The sequence below is a fragment of the Copadichromis virginalis genome, linkage group LG22, assembly GCF_057382275.1.
Source record: "Copadichromis virginalis isolate Kocher_CV1m ecotype Utaka linkage group LG22, C_Virginalis_male_GT1.1, whole genome shotgun sequence".
Lineage (NCBI taxonomy): Eukaryota > Metazoa > Chordata > Actinopteri > Cichliformes > Cichlidae > Copadichromis > Copadichromis virginalis.
Window position 1 is genome coordinate 7,898,645 of NC_140638.1, and position 17,509 is coordinate 7,916,153.

Sequence of the window (17,509 nt, forward strand, 5' to 3'; positions counted from 1 at the left end):
GTTCAACTAGCTTTCGAAGAATCATCCAAATTTGTCATATCTTCAGTCACCTCCAACATCTCAATTCCAGGCAACCTAGACTGTAATGTTCTTTGGCAAATTCAATGACTTACCGTTCTGGTTCCTGTATTTCTGTAGAGCTGACCTGGGAAAATGAAGATGTCATTCAACAGGCTCAGCAGAATGAACATGATTCCAGAATCAGCTTCACAAACCAACTGTATGTCCTGTCTTCAGTCCACTCACAAGTTATCCACTAGGTCCACACCATCAACTTTACCTGCCATCCAGGGGTAAGCCACATTCTTTCATCCTCAATTGGCAAGGTTATAAAGGAACACAATCCAGAATGCTCAGTTTGCACAAGAAGTAAGAGCAAATCTCAACCAATCGCAGGCCTGTTACAGCTACTGTGTATACCTAGCTGCCCATGGTCATGCCAATGCGCCAATAATAAATATTCAAATGGGCAAAAACACAAGTCTTTCAAAATGAACTGCTCATTGGTTTCCATTTTAGAAATTGCAGTGTTTAAAGTTTAACTGCATACAACATCTGTCAAAAAATAAATAAATAAAACTAAACCCTTCGATTGTATGTACATGCCATACTGAAATTATTTTTTTTAAAGAAAACATTTTCTGAAATGCAAAAATATATAAATAATCTAAAGTACAGTCAAAAGTCAAAGTCAAATTAAATAAAATGCATAAGCAACCTAAACTAACTCTGTCTTCTTGGATGTGTAACTCTTTTACTGGCTTGTGAAAAAAGCTTTTATTTTTATACTTTAAAATATTAATGCAATTGAATTAATAAAATACTTTATATTATTTTATTATTTCACATTCAATTCAAAACATGTTACAAAACCCTTGAAGTTAATATGGCCTAGTACACCCCATGCCCCCCTTTAGACTCACCCCTGTTTGCTGCAGGTATCACTTCCATGTAAAATAGGACGGCTGCCTCAGCCTTTAGCGAGCTGTATAATTTAACCAGTCTCGTATCAGTTAACAGTTCACCTGCATATTTTAATACAACTTCGGGAGACTTGCTGCAGATTTTTCTCTATATAAAACAAACGGCGGTGGATGGAGCAGCTGCAAAGTTCGCTTTTCTTTGCGTCGGAGTGTGTTGATCAGGCGCTTTGATGGAGGACTCACGCTCGGGTTTTGTCAGTAAAGATTTAAATGATGATTACAGGAACAGCGCTGCTGTTTTGGACGCTAAAAACACGTTTTCTTTCACTCAGCCTGAGCTCAGCGTCTCGGTAAGGGTCCGCCTCTTTGCTCTTCACGGTGTGTAAACAGACTCCGGCTCCACGTTCAGCTGTGCCAGCGTCATCGTTACTGCCATAACTCATCATCGTTGTGTTATCAGTGTTTCTGTTTAAATGTGCAGGCTGTGTGGGCTTGTTGTTGTCAGACTTTTTATTCACACGTTTGCATTGCACGTCTGTTTTTAGTCGCAAATGTGGATGAAGTACTCGTGTTTACATCGTTTAACACATTTGCCGTGCTTTAAAGGAATAATTATTCAAATTATTCGACTAGTCGTTACAGCGCTACTAATGATTAAACGTGTTTTCTAGCTCCATGATATTCCTTTAGACATAGACTCCAGTCTTCGACCCCAGTTTATATTGCAAATAAGGTTTTTCTTGGGGCTTTGGAAGGAAAAGTCAGTCTGGCTTTTGCATTTCACTCAGAGTCTAAGGGTCAAACTCAGAAGGTCAATCAAAAACTTGAGGTGCTTTCTGCTGCGTTGTTTCCACTAATCCTGCTTCCTGAAGTTCACCGCTCCCATGGATAAAGTATGCACACAAAACACTCACTTCATCCGCAACCAGACTACCATCCTTTGAGGCCTTTCTGGATTATCAACCAGCATTATCCCCTGTAATAGAAAGAGAAGTGGCTGTATCTCCATCCAGCATCATGTCTGACGTTGCTGCCATTTTTGTAGACAAACCAAACATCTCCAAACATCTGAGAAGAATTGGAGTTTGGCTGATCAGCTGAAGTCTCCGGCCTCACAGAATAGTTTGGGTCAGAAAGTTTGGAAATTTCTTTCTATGAAACTAGGTCAAAGATTCATTGGCCCAAATGACATTGGGAAAATTGACAATCCTGCAGCTGTTCATTTAAGTGGTCTCCTTGTATGAAGATTCATCCCACATTCCATGTTTCCTAGAAAAAAAAACAATAGATTACAGTAAAAATCTTTCTATATATAATAGTAAACATTTGGTCCCACTTTTGGTTTGCCCAAGATTACTCAAACAGACCAAGGTACTGACTTTATGTCTGAAGTATTTGATTAGATACTGAAGCTCCTGGCTGTGAAGCATCAAGTCTTTAGTGCATATCATCCAGAAAGCCAGGAGGCACTAGAGTACTTCCACCAAACTCTTAAGACAATGTGGCATACCTACTGCTTTAGAACTGGTACGGAATGGGATGAGGGTATATTCTCTTGTTTTTTGCAATCAGGGAAATGCATGTTTTAAAACTTAAGGTTCTGTGTGGGAGGATCAGGGTTTTTGTTGTTTGTGTTTTTCCTGTTGAGACCTTTATGCAGAGACCAGTGTGCCCAGGAGGAAGGAAGACACTCCGTTTTTGTTTCATGTGAGTAAGTCGGCCATTTGGCTCATGAGGATACATACGTCAAACGAGGATAAATATGTTGAAGGATGTTGTGTCCATGTTTAAAGGGAATGTGCACTGATCAGGCATAATGTTATGACCAGACAGGTGGTCAACTGACACATGACAACATGCATTTAGAAGCAGGAAAAATGGGCAAGATCTCCAAACTGCAGCTCTTGTAGGTTGCATGCTGGTTCCGATACTAAGGTGTCAGAATACAGAGTGCATTGCAGTTTGTTTTGTTTGGATCTGGATAGTCACAGACCAGTCAGGGTACCCATGCTGATCGCTATCCACTTAAAGCACCAACAATGGGTATGTGAGCTTCAAAACTGGACCACAGAGCACTGGAAAAAGGTGAATGATGAACCACATTTTCTTTTACATCAAGTGCATCGCTTACCTGGGGAACATGTGGCACCAGGATTCACTATGGGAAGAATGCAAACCAGCAGAGGCAGTGTGATGCTTTGATCTACTGGGACACCGTGGCTCCCGCCATCCATGTGGGTGTTACTGTGACACATACCACCTACCTAAGTACAGCTGCAGACCATGTACACTCTTTAATGAAACTTCTGTGACTTCTTTCTACAGGATAATGTGCCCTGATATAAAGCCAAAATAGTTCAGCAAAGATTTTAAAAGCACAAAAATGAATTCGAGGTGGACGTGGCCTCCGAATTCCCCAGATCTCAATTTAATCAAGCATTTGTTGGATGTGCTGGACCATTAAGTCCAATGCATGGAGGCTCCGCTTCCCAATTTAGCTGTTGTTACCATCTTGGTGACAGAGACCACAGCAAATTTTCAGGGGTCTAGTGGAGCTCATGCCTTGAGCTTTCACAGCAGTTTGGCAGCAAATGTTAAATAAAATAAAAAATAAGACTGCTATTTAAAATGATGAAGACTTTTGAGGAATCTCTTTTAAATAATGCAAAGATATTTTTTCTGCTGTTTGTCAAAGCGTAATTTAAACATGAATGTTTACAGAATAAATGTTTTGTGGTGCAGAAACATCTGGATTACCTTCGAAGTCAGGATATTGAAGCTTCTGCAATATGAGCCATCCACAGAGCTTCATACAAGGTACGAACATTAATGTGGTGATAAATCAACAGGAACCTGAAGAAGAGGGAGCTTCATTCAGATTTGAGTAGTCACTTCAACCCCATGTCTGGAAAAAATGCTTTTTGCAAAATTATAAAGTCTGAAAAAGGAAGTATTTGTGGTAAATCAGCAGTAATTGGACATCATAAATCTGTATGTGTCTAAAAGTCAGTTCAAACTGTAAAATAAGTTGAGTAGTGCATTTAAACCTTCCTTCCAAAACTGCTTAATAAAAAGAAATAAAATAATTCTGAACAATATTTGTAAATTGTGTATGCAAACTTCCAGAAAAGTCATGGATACAACTGTGAGCTGTAGATGTGCAGTTTGAGAAATTATGGTGAACACTGTGATAATTTTTTCCTGCCCTGAGTCTATTGAAATTAAAGATGTGGCATGTCTAAAATAATAATAATGAAAAACATACATCTATTTAAAAAAAAATAAGGGACAAACGCAGATTAATAAAACATTCAAAACTCCCCCAAAAAGATACACAGATAGCACAGATGAGCAAGTTATTTAAGCAAACCAGCATTTGAGATCTCATCTGTATGAAATCAGACTAACTAAATATGGGACTAGCATAGCTTAGGTGAGCTCAGTGATACTGAAAATAATTAGTTTCATCGTTTTAAATGAAAGAAAATAAAACTGTTACTGAAAAATCCTCATCCTATTACATTTAACAGGAAGTTAATTTATTAGAAAACAGTAAAAACATTTATTTATTAAATTATTTACTAAATAAATGTTTTTTTTAAAGAGACTGTCTACTAGACTTTCATGAAATATCCAAAAAATACCACAGAAGGATGTTTTTCTGCCATTTTTTTTAAAGCTCAAAACATGAATACTTGCAGAATAAATATTTTCATGATATCACATCTGCATGATGAGCCGTCTGCAGAGCTACACATAAGGTATGAATATCAGTGTGGTGTTAAATTAATGCAGGAATAAAACAACACCTGAACCTAAAACTTAAAGCCACATTCAATTTTTCGACATAGCAGTGAATGTGATAATATTTAACCTAAAAAAGAAGAAAGAAAAAAACGGAGGAACCACCTGTTAGATTAGGTGATATTTTCACATTTGGTCTTTATCTATAAAAGGTCTTGTTTCCTGTGGCTGTGGTTCTCACATTTGGTACTGTGAGAAACTGCTATGCGATAATGTGAGAAAAATTGTAATACTTGAAAAACACAACCCTAGTATGACACAAGGGTTAATGTCCTTGCAGCTGCACAACGCTACAGTATGTTAGGAATATATTAAATGTGTGTATAGTGCTAAACAAGAAAGACAGAAACATGTTTTCAACAACAGCCATAAAATGTACTCTTATTGTTAAACATACAGAAACTACTCTCCTGTTTCACTTTATATATTTTCAAGTGAAATTAAATGAAACCATCAGGGGTTAATGATGAGATCACAGGTAACGAAGTTGATGAGAACCAACAGTGATTTTACAGAGTTAGTCAAGACTGACCAACAGCTTTGTTTTGTGTTTCAGTTTTTTTCTTTCTTTATAGAAAAATAAAAGATGGCTGAATACCACTGATACAATTTTGAATTTGTCTTGAAATAGATGAGCTGCGCTGTAGATAGACCCTCCTCCCCATCCTTTAAAGTCACCAGGAAGTTTGTTTTTTTTAACAGAGAGCTGTGAAAGGTGTTGTGCTTCATTTCTTTTTGAAAAGCCTGAGGTGAGGGTTGCAGAGGTGAAGCTTGATGCTTAATTTTCTATAGATATTGAAGGAATTGATTAAATGATTAGCACCAGTTTGCTGTTTTGTTATTGTGATTCAGACACAGTTGGACTAACTCTGAAGTCGGGAGCTTGAAGCCTCAGCATGATGAGCCGTCCACAGAAATACATAGAAGGTAAGAACATTAATGGGGTGGTAAATCAACAGGGAGGAGAAAATCTACACTTTTTATGAACAATGCTGTTTTCATAGAACAACGTGTTCTGAAATTAAACAATACTCTTTTAGGTGAAATATCTTAAGTCTGTATTCTGGGTTTTATCACAGAAAAATATAAAAACCTCATTTATGAAGAAAAAGAATAAGAAAGTCAACCATATTGTTATGTAACATAAACTGTGTCATGTTTCTCATTGGTCTAATCCAGCTCTGATTCTCACCTGTTTAAAAAAAAAATCATTTTAAACAAGACAAACACAAACACATATCTTTACAGCATTCCTCAACTGCACTACAGTTAGCACTATTTATTAAATGTTTACGTACTTGTGTGTTCACTTTCTGTCTCCTCTGAATCAGGTGAAGCTCTTCACTCCCAACATGCAAAATCAAACAATGTGTTAAAGCTCAGAGTGGCCGTGCTGGTTGTCTGTGTTCTCCTGGTATCGGCTCTCGTGGTAATTTATCTCTGTGAGTTTGTAGTTCTATTCATGTAGCTTTACTGATAAGTGTCTGATCTACTGTAAATTGATTATCAGAATGTTTACTATAAAATTGTGAAGAAAACCTTAACTTGTGACTTTTTAATTAATCTGCATCATATTTAATCCTTTTATTTTAAAATCCAGGCTTCAGGACAAATTTTCCAGAATTTTAATTGAAAAGAAAATAAATTTTAACAGTAATTTAGCTGTTAAAGTCCAGTGAGCTATACAATCACCTGCTTAATCACCTGCATCTTAACCAACACGTGCACTTTATTACAGTTAATTATTTATTTATTTAAGGTTAATAAATCCATAACATTACATAATTTTGAGTTATAACATCATTAATAAATTGGATGTATGGGAAAGTCATTCATAAATGTGTTTTACTCTGAGGTGGAACTATGCATTTTAACACAATGGGTTTTTTTGTAATTCATATGTTAAATATATGTAATTGATTATTTTTATTTGTAACCTAGAAATTAAAAATCATAATTAAACTGCAGCTCAGATATTCTTCTTTATGAGTCTTAGTGTGCTGTCACCGTCAGTGGAAGAAGAATATCTGACATTTGTTTTTAAACAAATTAAATATATGACTTTTCAGTATACTACATATATATAACAACTATATTTAATTAGAAATAATCATCATTTTACTATACAGTTCATGAAACAGTTTTTAAATGGTTGTGCTGTGCGTACTTAAATGCAAATGAAACCAAAAATGTTACTGACTGATTTGCATTTTTTCTTTTTTGTATTTTTTTATAAGTGTTTGAGCTTTTGAAAACCAGGGAAATGCTCAGAAACCTTGAACTGAAGCAGGTAACTGTAAAAGCTGATGTCACAGGTAAGAATATGAAACTCCTGCTTATTGTACTAAACCTTTGTTTGTTTGTGACCTCTGGAATTTAATCACTAACACAAAATATTAGTATTATTAAACTTTGCTCATTGTTTTTTTTTCACAACATCCTAAGCAGGAAATATTTTCATACTTACAACCATAAACATGATTTCTTCCACCTGCCTGTCTTTGATGTAATTTCTTCAAAGTTGAACCATATTACAAATGTGAAGATGGCTGGGAGCAACACAGAGGAAAGTGCTATTATTTCTCCACAAGAAAATCATCCTGGGATCAGAGCAAAACTGAATGTAGCACTAAAGGAGGAGGCCTGGTTAAGATAGACAGCAGCGAGGAGCAGGTATTAAACACTGCTGCAGGTTCATGTTCTCACCCTCATGTTTCGTCATCCCAGAACAGAAAGTTTTACAAAATAATTGAATCATTTTTTTTCATTTAGAGTTTCTTGGGGAAAAATGTTCAACAAAAAACGGCGGGATACGACGACCTTTTCTGGATCGGCCTGACAGGCTCAGCAGAAGAGGGCAAATGGTTGTGGGTGGACGGCTCACCACTGAACGAAAGGTTTGATTCAATCCAATTACATTATATTATATATTACATTTCATATAGATAGATAGATAGATAGATAGATAGATAGATAGATAGATAGATAGATAGATAGATAGATAGATAGATAGATAGATAGATAGATAGATTCACAATAACAGTCACCTTAAAGGTGCTTTATAGTGTAAGGAAAAGACACTAAGATATCCAACAATCAGACAATCTATTAGCGACATTTGGGTGACCCCGTTTTACTGTGACTGCTCTTTTTGTTCTTCATCCCTTAGGTTGACATTTTGGAAGGATCAAGAGGCAGATGATTTGAGTGGAGAAGATCCCGATGGAGACGACTGTGTGGGGATGGGGCCAATGTATTGGTTTGATAATTCCTGCAAAGTACCACAAAGAAGTATTTGTGAGAAACCGGCTTTGATTCTGTGTGGTTAAATTTCAGTTCAGGAACAACAGTATGAGCAGACGATATGCTGCAAACATTTAAAGACATCCAGAAATGTTTAATGAAAAAAATACTATATACACTGTTTATAATGAAATACATTTTAATAATTATTCTGTGTCTGATTTTCTTATTCATGTATTATGTGCTAAAAGAGCAACATCACCAGCCTTCTGTCATAATTGTGGTTTGATATTTGACCACTCTTTTATGCAGAATTGGTTGACTTAATGTAAATTGGTTGGTTTCATGGTGGTGGCCTTCAACCTCCCGGCAACAGCAAGGGCCGGTGTTTAAGACGGCTGGGGGTGTCCCCAGCGGACCACTGCCGCAATTTCCAGGGAGATTGGATGGGGTCAGAGGATCTGCCCTTTGCCTACACCAGGCAGCTGCACAACACAGTGGCCAGGTGGCTGCAGCCCGGTCCCACAGAGTGAGAAGCTCGTCTGCTGGATATGGCAGTGCTTGTGGAAGGGCTCCTGGCAGACACCGGAATGGGTCCACTGCCACCATCTGGCCTGGATATCATGGTAAAGCGGGCAGAAGACCACAGAGGATGGGCTGTTGGAGCAGCTGAATCAGAATTTAAAGTCCATGATTCATAAATTCATTCACGAGGACAAACGCAATTGGGATGGCTGGTTAGACCCTCTGTTGTTTGCAATGCGGGAGGTTCCCCAGGCCTCCATGGGATTTTCTCCCTTTGAGTTAATGTTTGGCCAGAAGCAGCAAGGGTTGTAGGACCGAATTAAAGAAACCTGGGAGGAAGGTTTAAGCTCAGCAAAAAATGAGACTCAATACCTTGTGGACATGAGAGCAAAGCCACACACTTTGGGGATGTTGTCACAATAAAATTTGCTGCAGGCCCAAGAATGTCAGCAGCGGCTGTACAACAGAGAGTCTAGACCAGGGGTCTCCAACTCCAGTTCAAGAGAGCTACTGTCCTGCAGCTTTTGGATGCATCCTTGTTACAATACACCTGAATCAAATGAATGGCTTGTTACCAGGCCTTTGCCAAACTTGATGGCATTCCAAAGAGCTAATTCAACCATTTGATTCAGCTTGGTTGGAGTAGGGATGCGTCTAAAAGCTGCAGGACAATAGCTCTCAAGGACTGGAGATGGAGACCCCTGGTCTAAACTGTAGGGTCTGTAGGGCTGTGCCTGTGGGAAATTGTTCAGAGAGAAAACTGTTCAGAGAGAATTGGCTAAAATGCTGAAAATGGGGGTAATAAAAGAGTTACACAGGGCGTGGTGTAGCCCCATAGTTCTTGTGATGAAGAAAAATGGGTCTATACATTTCTATGTCTACTACCGCAAGGTAAATGAGATTTAATGCTTATCCCATTCCCCGGGCCAATAAGCTCATTGACCAGTTAGGCACTGCTATTTTTTTCACAACTCTGGATTTAACCAAGGACTACTGGCAGAGTCCTCTGTCTGTAGAGTCCAAGGGAAAGAAATGAAGCTAATATGGAAAATAAAGCACATTTTTCTACTTCATCAGTACTCTCACTACAATTCTGGATCAAATGAAGGCTTTTCAGTGAGCTTTTAGAAGAACATAATAATAGTGGATTACAATTTCCAGCCTAGAAGTAAATAAATAGGTTCTCAGCATGGGTGATGGGTTTTACTGTAGGAATTAAAAGTCAAGTTTTAAAGGGCCCATTTTTTCCATGTGTGTGTATATACACAGCAGATATACAGATTTATGTATGTACAAAAATTTTGAAAGTGCTGAAAATGATTTAGGCATGTTTAAATGCACCGTGCTACCACTGAGAGGTTTTTTACCCCATCCTCCCCAGTCATGGAAAGTTAAGGTTTCACCTGCACTGATGAGAAGAACCAGAGTGGTGATTGTGTGCATTGGGTGTCATGCGACCAGTTTCACGTGCACATTCGAATGCACATGTACAAGAGTGTGCACTGATTAATTGATTTCAATTCTGCTTGTTACTAAAAGACCAAAAATATGGTCCCACTAAAATCTGGCTCAGGGTGGGGCTGCGCAGGGCACACAGCAGGCTCTGGTGGTGGCTGATTCTCAGCACAAGAGAGCAGGCATAGTCTCGAACAAAGACGCTGGCAGGTGGCAGCGTTGAGAACTCAGCAGACACCGGGAAACAAGCTGACACAGGAGGCTGGGGTGGCACGGCTGAGCCCCCAGTTGATGCAGAAGGCAGCACTGGTCCACGGCCCTCAGAGTGCCGGGGGTTGGCTGGAGCCTCAAACTAAGTCTCTGTGTAGGCCATTACATAGTTTCAGTCTCTGGCAGAACCAGGTTAGCAGCACTTCCAACAGCCTCAGAAGTGGAGAGCTTGGGAACATAATAAGCAGTCTTTGTAAGTGAGTCAAGCAAAGCAAATGTAATGACCTTAAGAGTTGAGACTTTCTGGGTTAGCAGGCTGGGAAACATCAACAGTCTTTCTTTTCATTTTCTCCAGCTTGGGGAGATAATAAGGAGAAAAGTTGTTGTCACTTACCCCAGAGCAGTATTCTGATGCTCCGGAATGGGCCACAGATGGAGCCACAGATTCTGGTAGAGGTGAGGAAGCGCCGTTTCCTTCTCAAATAAGAAGGAGAGGACACTGGAAGAGCAGTGGAGACACAGGAAGAGGAGGTGGCTGACTTTCAATCTTTCTAATTTGACTTCCATTTTTTCCACTGACTTCCAATCATTCACTATGAAAGACAGGAGGTCATGATCACAGAATATATAAAAGAAAAGATTGGTCTCTTCTTGTCTCTTGTGTTGGACTGAGGCCAGACTGGACACCACAGTGACCCACCATCTCATTCTGCCTTAAAAAGTCGTATTAAACAGTTGAACATGCAGTTTTTGACATAACATCACAGAAAACGTAGTTGTATGCCTCCTTGTCAATTACAGTTGCAGAATAGCGCCACTAGGTGGTGCCATCCTCCTTTTGTTGCGTTAGGCTGAAACAAAAAAGGGTGTACTACTAAGAGAAATTAATAGATACATAAGCTATGCCACTATTTATTTTAATTTTATTATTTTCATTATTTATTTATTTTATTTTATTTTTTGATGGGGGTTGATTGAACATTCAGTCAACCCTCAGCAAACAGTCACAGAACATTTCCCGAATGTTCCCTTGCACTCTCTGCAAGTAGCAAACTTCCCCATAGTACTGGCACTTTTTTTTCCAAGAAGACATTTTATTCAAATGTTCAAGAATGTTTGAAAAATCTTTCAGATAGTTGTAGATTGATGATATGATATCTGTGAGATATAATATTTTGCTTTCTTTGTGACATTTGAGAAGAACTGACAGAATCTGCAGAAAAGAGAAGGTAGTTGTAGATTTATGGCTCACCACTGAACACAAGGTTTAAAGACTGTGAAAATTTACCTAACAAATATTAAATAAGACATATGAAAATACACGGGAACAGTATTTTAGTTAACTTCCCATGGCCCTACAACTGTCTAAACAATAACGGGCCATTAGACCAGCCTCCTTACTCGCCTAAAATGAATACTATAGTGCACCTTCAGGACATTCTGGTTTTGCACATTGGCCAGTATGATCACCCACCCAGTATTCACCATGTGCAATAACATACAGTATCTGCCATGTGGGATCAGATTCCTTAGAGCACAGGTGTCGAAGTCCAGGCCTAGAGGGCCAGTGTCCTGCAGGTTTTAGATGTGTCCTTGATCCAAGACAGCTGATTTAAACGGCTAAATTACCTCCTCAACATGTCTTGAAGTTCTCCAGAAGCCTGTTAATGAACTAATCATTTGATTCAGGTGTGTTGACTTTGGGTGAGATCTAAAACCTGCAGGACGCCGGCCCTCGAGGCCTGGAGTTTGACACCCCTGCCTTAGAGGATCAACAAAGTGGTGACCTCAAGGCCACACAGGGTCCAGGCACTCCTAGCAGTCAAAACTAGACACGCACACTACTGATGTTAAAGGAAGTCGAACTGTGAAACTCCAAACCTCTGATGCCTGCAGTGTGTGTGTGTCTTCCATACTCCATTAAATCTTATCAAATATATACAAAAATATTGTTGTGTTTTTAATGGCTCATAGTGTATTCATTTCCAGAGTTGAAGTTACCAACTTTTACAGTTACTATTTCATCTGTTTAGATAGATAGATAGATAGATAGATAGATAGATAGATATAGTGGCATGTAGAGGAACGTTAGCAAAGAAGCTCCACAGAGTTGGGAGCTTGGTGTTCAACCCTAAGCTGGTAGGGGGAGCTCTTTATTAAAACACTTGCTTGTGCTACAATGTGCTTCAAGGGTCAATGACAGCACAACAGAACTCATTTATGGTACTGCATTCTTTCTATAAAACAATAACTGTCAGTGACTTTGCACCGTAGTATAAACACAACATTAAAGCTAACAGTTAAAAGTAACGTAATGTTTGAGTGTGTGAGTGTGTGTTTTTGTGTGTGTCTAAAAATTCTACTACAAAAACTCTAAACTCTAGCTCTAAAATTGTGCATTTATGTGTGTTTACTTCTCTATGGTGTTTCAAATATTATGATATTTAATAAAACAAATATTATATAATAAGATTAAATTTGTTTTAAAAGACAAATGTACATCAGTGAATTTTTTAAAAAGCAAACAGACAGACAGAGATGGAACAGATGGGTGCAGCAAGTCAGCATCATCAAGGTCTTAAATGACCTCAGTGATGCTGAAAACAAAGGAAATCAAAGTTGTTATTCAAGCTGAACTCCCAACCTTTCAAAGTCAACAGGAAGTTATTTTGCAATCAGTGTTTTGCCATATGAGTTTAAAATGTTCTCTATCTGATCAAATTTAGTCCAACAAAGATGAAACACAAAAGAAAGGAGGGGCTACCTCTTTCTGTGCATATTTAAGATTATGTGATAACTTAACGTGTGGTTAGCTCAGTCAACCATGTTGTTTTCTGATACACAGTGTGTCATGTTTCCTGTTTTGTTAATGCAGCAGCATTTGACACAACTATCTGATTTACCATAAATAAGAGGAAGAGAATGTTTACAGTAAAATAACTTGGTACTGTGTGCAAACATCATGGCCAACTTATAGTTTCAGTGTTCTGATTAAGTTTAACTGGAAAAAAAAATGAAGAAAACCTACAAGACAGATGTTTGTTTTCTCAAATATCGGACTTCACGCTGTTTTCCTGCATGCAGCCACAGCCTGCTCAAATGTTTTTGGTTAATACAATACAGTATCAAACATTTTGTCTCTAGTTAAACTCCAAACTCAAACGTTTTTGTGTGACACTTTTCCAAGGTCTGAATTGAACTTGCTGAATGATTGATTATCACTTATTACTTAAACCCCTTTCACGCATAGTGGTTACTACAGTGAACAGCTATTCAAAGGCTGTTTTCTTGTATTTGTGTCAGTATCGATGGTATACTTGCACACACCACTACATTGGACACTGATGTGTCACTCCATACCCTGCCACCCACTCCAAAGGTGATGTTATCCATCTAAGTGGACATGTAAAAAATACACTTTTGAAAAGTTTTTTAAAAAATAAAGTTCAAAAATCTTTTTTTTTTTTTTCATGCCTAAAGATGAATAAAAATACTTAAGAACAAAATCCTGATTGAGGTCTGATTTCCTGTCTGTTCACCTTTATTGTGTTCAGCTGTGTTTAGTTTCCCTCCTGTTTCCACTTCCCTCATTACCTTGTGTAATTTTGCATTTGTTTGTTGCATGTTACTGTGTTGGTGTCTTTTTTTATCCAGTGCTTTTTTGAATTTTGTTAAGTTTGTGTTCTGAACATTGTCATCCACAATAAAAGCACGTTTTTGGTTAACCCTTTAAAGCCGGTAGGAGCGGGCACACTCTGTTTTGCGTAACTATTTTTAAATCCCGGTAGCTCTGCAACCATGTAAGCTAGTGCAATAATTTTTAACTTATGAGCCTATACTGGTGTTTTTAAAAGTTATGTTTGACTTTCTGTGTCGTTTCTGGGATGCTTAGGACTCATATTGCACTGCTGGAAATAGTTTATTTTGATGCATATGCTGTTTTTTTGCAAATTTGCATTATAATATTTATTTTCGTTTTTCCTGCAGTATATAAAAATTGGCGTATTTCAAAAATAAAACTATGAAGACACTTATAATAAATTTCTTGTGGTAGGAAACTATTTTGTGTAACTTTTTTGTATTCACAGTTTTGAGGGATAAGCCTCTTAAATTTCTCTAACTAGAAATATATGTTAAAAAAAACAAAAACGATTTTAATTTTTTTTGTAGTTTATTGCACTTTTTTGCAATGTATGGAATTACTATGCACTTAATGCAGACATATTATTAAAATTTGGGCTATAATGTTTGTATTGATGTGTAGCAACTTGAAATGCTCCCAAAAATGGCACTACAGCATGTAAAAATATAATATAAGCTCTGGCGGACTTGGTTCTAGGTCTTAAAGGGTTAACCCCCAGTCTGTCACTGCAAACTGCATCTGGATCTAATTGTCCTGCATTTTTTGACGAATTAAATTTTACGTTTAATTTTTTGTATCTTCAGATGATTACAAAAAGGAACAGACTTAAAGATACATAAATTAATCTTAATGTAAAGACAGGACTGACAAAAAGTTTGATATGCTCCAGCCACAATGTGTTAGTTCAATAGATCCTGCAAGTAGCTCCTAAAATTATTTGTGAGAAACCAGCAGTGATTGGACATCATCTGTATATGAAACTCAGTTCAAACTATAAAATATGCTAGCTTATTCGCTGAGCTTAATAAGCAGCTTTCATTTTTTTCTGAAAATAATTAAGAGAAGAGCAAGATTTTATAGTGAGTGTTCAGACTCGAGGCGATACCTGCAGGTAGCACAAAGAGATGTTTTTCTACTGGGTGTCGAAGCATTAAATGTAAATAAATAATAAAGAACTTTTTTTTCTGTTGCAGAAACAGAAGGACTAACTGAAGTCAGAACGTTGATGCTTGGGTGTGACAAGCTGTTCACAGAGGTAAAAGGTAAGAACATTCATGTGGTGATAAAGAGCCATTTCTGAAAAACAAAACTGATATTTATAGGTTAAAACAAGTATGCAAGGATAAAACAATATTATCTGCACATAAATTAAGACCAAACTATCGTACACATACAGTCCTTTAACATATCAGTGTATTTGGTTATATTTGGTTCAACAAAGAAGAAACAAACAAGAAAAGGAGGCGCTAACACTTCAACGTGTGGTTTCTCTTGTGAACTTTGTTGTTGTTTCCTGTTTGCTTAATTTAGCTATGGTTTCCGCAGCTATCTGATTTTCCATAAAGGAGGAACAGTGCATTGTAGTTTGCTGTGTACGGGGCTGCATTGCAACAACTAGTCAGTGTCCCTAAGCGGACCCCTCCTATTGCCACAAGCACAAACAAATGGTTTGTGCATTAGAAGTATTAGAAGAAGGTGGTCTGTCATTTGCTGTTAAATGGATGGCCAGGTGCATGTGCGTCAGGTACCATATTCTCTGATAGCTGTGGCCTCCTTCTGCAAGATAATGGGCCCTGCCACAAAGCAAAAATACTTCAGTAATGGCTTGAGGAGCACAATAACGACTTTGAGGTGTTGACTTGGCCTCCAAATTCCCCAAATCTGATCTCAGTCGCTCTCTCTCATAAAAAACTGTAAAATAATCTGAGCAGAGAAGGGAGGATACTTTTACAAAGCTAGTGGCTCAAAGATGCAAAGCTTCCATTCAAAAAGTTTTTAGTAAAAATATAAAATAAAAACTAAAATGTATTAAAATAACTGTAACCAATAAAACAATTGTGAACAATAAAAAACAAATGCCAAAAAAGTCATGGCGATTACTCTGAACTGTAAGTGTGCAGTTTGAGAAATTATAGTGAACAATGTACTTTTTACCAGCCTTGAGTCTATTGAAGTTAAGCTTTAGTGTATTTAAAATAATATAAAAATATCCATCAATAAAATGTTTTAAGAGATAAATGCACATTATTAAAATCCCTAGAAATAGATAAACAGATGGCACACATGAGCAAGTTATTTAAGCAAATCAAGATCTGAAATGTTGACTCCATTCAATCACACTAGCAAAAAAAAATGCACGTATATATCAATATATCATAATATTTGAAACACCATAGAGCAAAACTTAAGTGACCTCGATGATACCAAAAATATAAAGTTTCATAGTTTTAAATTAAAGAAAAATAAAACTGTTATTGAAGCACGGGGTGCAGATAACATCTAATCCTCACCTTATAAAACTTAATGGGAAATTGTTTCACTAGAAAACAGTGAAAAAAATAATTTACAAATGTTTTTCTGAAAATCCTAAAGAGACATTTAAAGTGAGTCTCGATGTTCATCTGTCTTTCACAAAGATAAGATATGATAAGATAAGGGAAATTTGCTTGGTCACGGCAGAAAGTGGACAGTACAAAGTCAGAACAAAAAAATAGCATAAAAATATGATATCACAGACAGTGTAAAAATAAAATGTTCAAATGTACACTCTAAAGAACGTACAGTACAAAATCTAGGAATATAAATATGGACATCTGTATTGTAAAAATATACACAGATCAATTGCACACAGTAATACTGCACATAAGAGAGAGTAAGCGAGGCTGTATTGGATGTGTGTGTGTGTGTGTGTGTGTGTGTGCGTGCGTGCGTGCGTGCGTGCGTGCGTGCGTGCCACATTTTATGAAGTTTTATGAAAGAGCTATAAATACCACAAAAAGATGATGAACCATCCACAGAGCTACATATAAGGTCTGATATATCAGTGTGGTGCTAAATCAACGCAGGAATAAAACAACATTTGTGCACAAAACTTGAGACACATCAGTATGTATGATAACACAAGAAAGAAAAAAGTTGGAAGAAAAGAAGGAACCAACTGTCATCACTATTAGGTGATATTTTACCGATACATTACCGTCAGGCCGACGGTACAGGTCACATAAAACCAGGACAAACAGATTCAGGGATAGCTTCTTTCCCAGAGCTATCACCGTAGTAAATAAGCACAAAAACAATTGAACCTATTCCATACTGTCACTGTCATTATATTATGCTGCTATTCATACTGTCATTATATTAATGCTGCTATCCTGTATATATTGTACATACTATTGTTTGAGTACTTACGATTGGTTTTTTTGTACTTTTTATATTTTACATTTATATTTATTATTGAAACTTGCACCAAGGGAGTGGCACTCCAATTCCGTTGTACTCTGTACAATGACAATAAAGGCTATTCTATTCTATTCTATTCTATATTTTAATGTGTGGTCACTTATTACAAAATGTCTTGTTTCCTGTGGCTCTGCTTCTCGCATTCGGCGTTGTGAGACACTGCTGTGAGAAAACAGTGAGAGAAACTGTAATTGACAAAAACATTTGACATTCTTGTAGCTGCACAAAGCTGCACTGTGTTAGAAAT

General features: G+C 37.4%; 1 protein-coding gene across 1 annotated transcript; it reads left to right on the plus strand.

The window, feature by feature from the left end:
* Positions 1–5,595: 5,595 nt before the first annotated feature.
* On the plus strand, positions 5,596–8,144 carry LOC146682620 (CD209 antigen-like protein A). Its single transcript, XM_085446821.1, has 6 exons — positions 5,596–5,654; positions 6,059–6,169; positions 6,965–7,042; positions 7,249–7,400; positions 7,500–7,624; positions 7,897–8,144. Exons 1-6 carry the CDS (start codon positions 5,624–5,626, stop codon positions 8,054–8,056), a joined length of 657 nt encoding a protein of 218 aa, XP_085302947.1. The 5' UTR covers positions 5,596–5,623; the 3' UTR covers positions 8,057–8,144.
* The last annotated feature ends 9,365 nt before the right edge of the window (positions 8,145–17,509 follow it).

What these genes read in the sequence shown, in the direction of transcription:
- LOC146682620 (XM_085446821.1), top strand. Translation starts at nt 5,624, where the DNA reads ATGATGAGCCGTCCACAGAAATACATAGAAG. An exon ending in TCTCGTGGTAATTTATCTCT is followed by an intron (nt 6,170 to 6,964) that starts GTGAGTTTGTAG and finishes TTTTTTTATAAG; the next exon opens with TGTTTGAGCTTTTGAAAACC. An exon ending in TGTAAAAGCTGATGTCACAG is followed by an intron (nt 7,043 to 7,248) that starts GTAAGAATATGA and finishes ATTTCTTCAAAG; the next exon opens with TTGAACCATATTACAAATGT.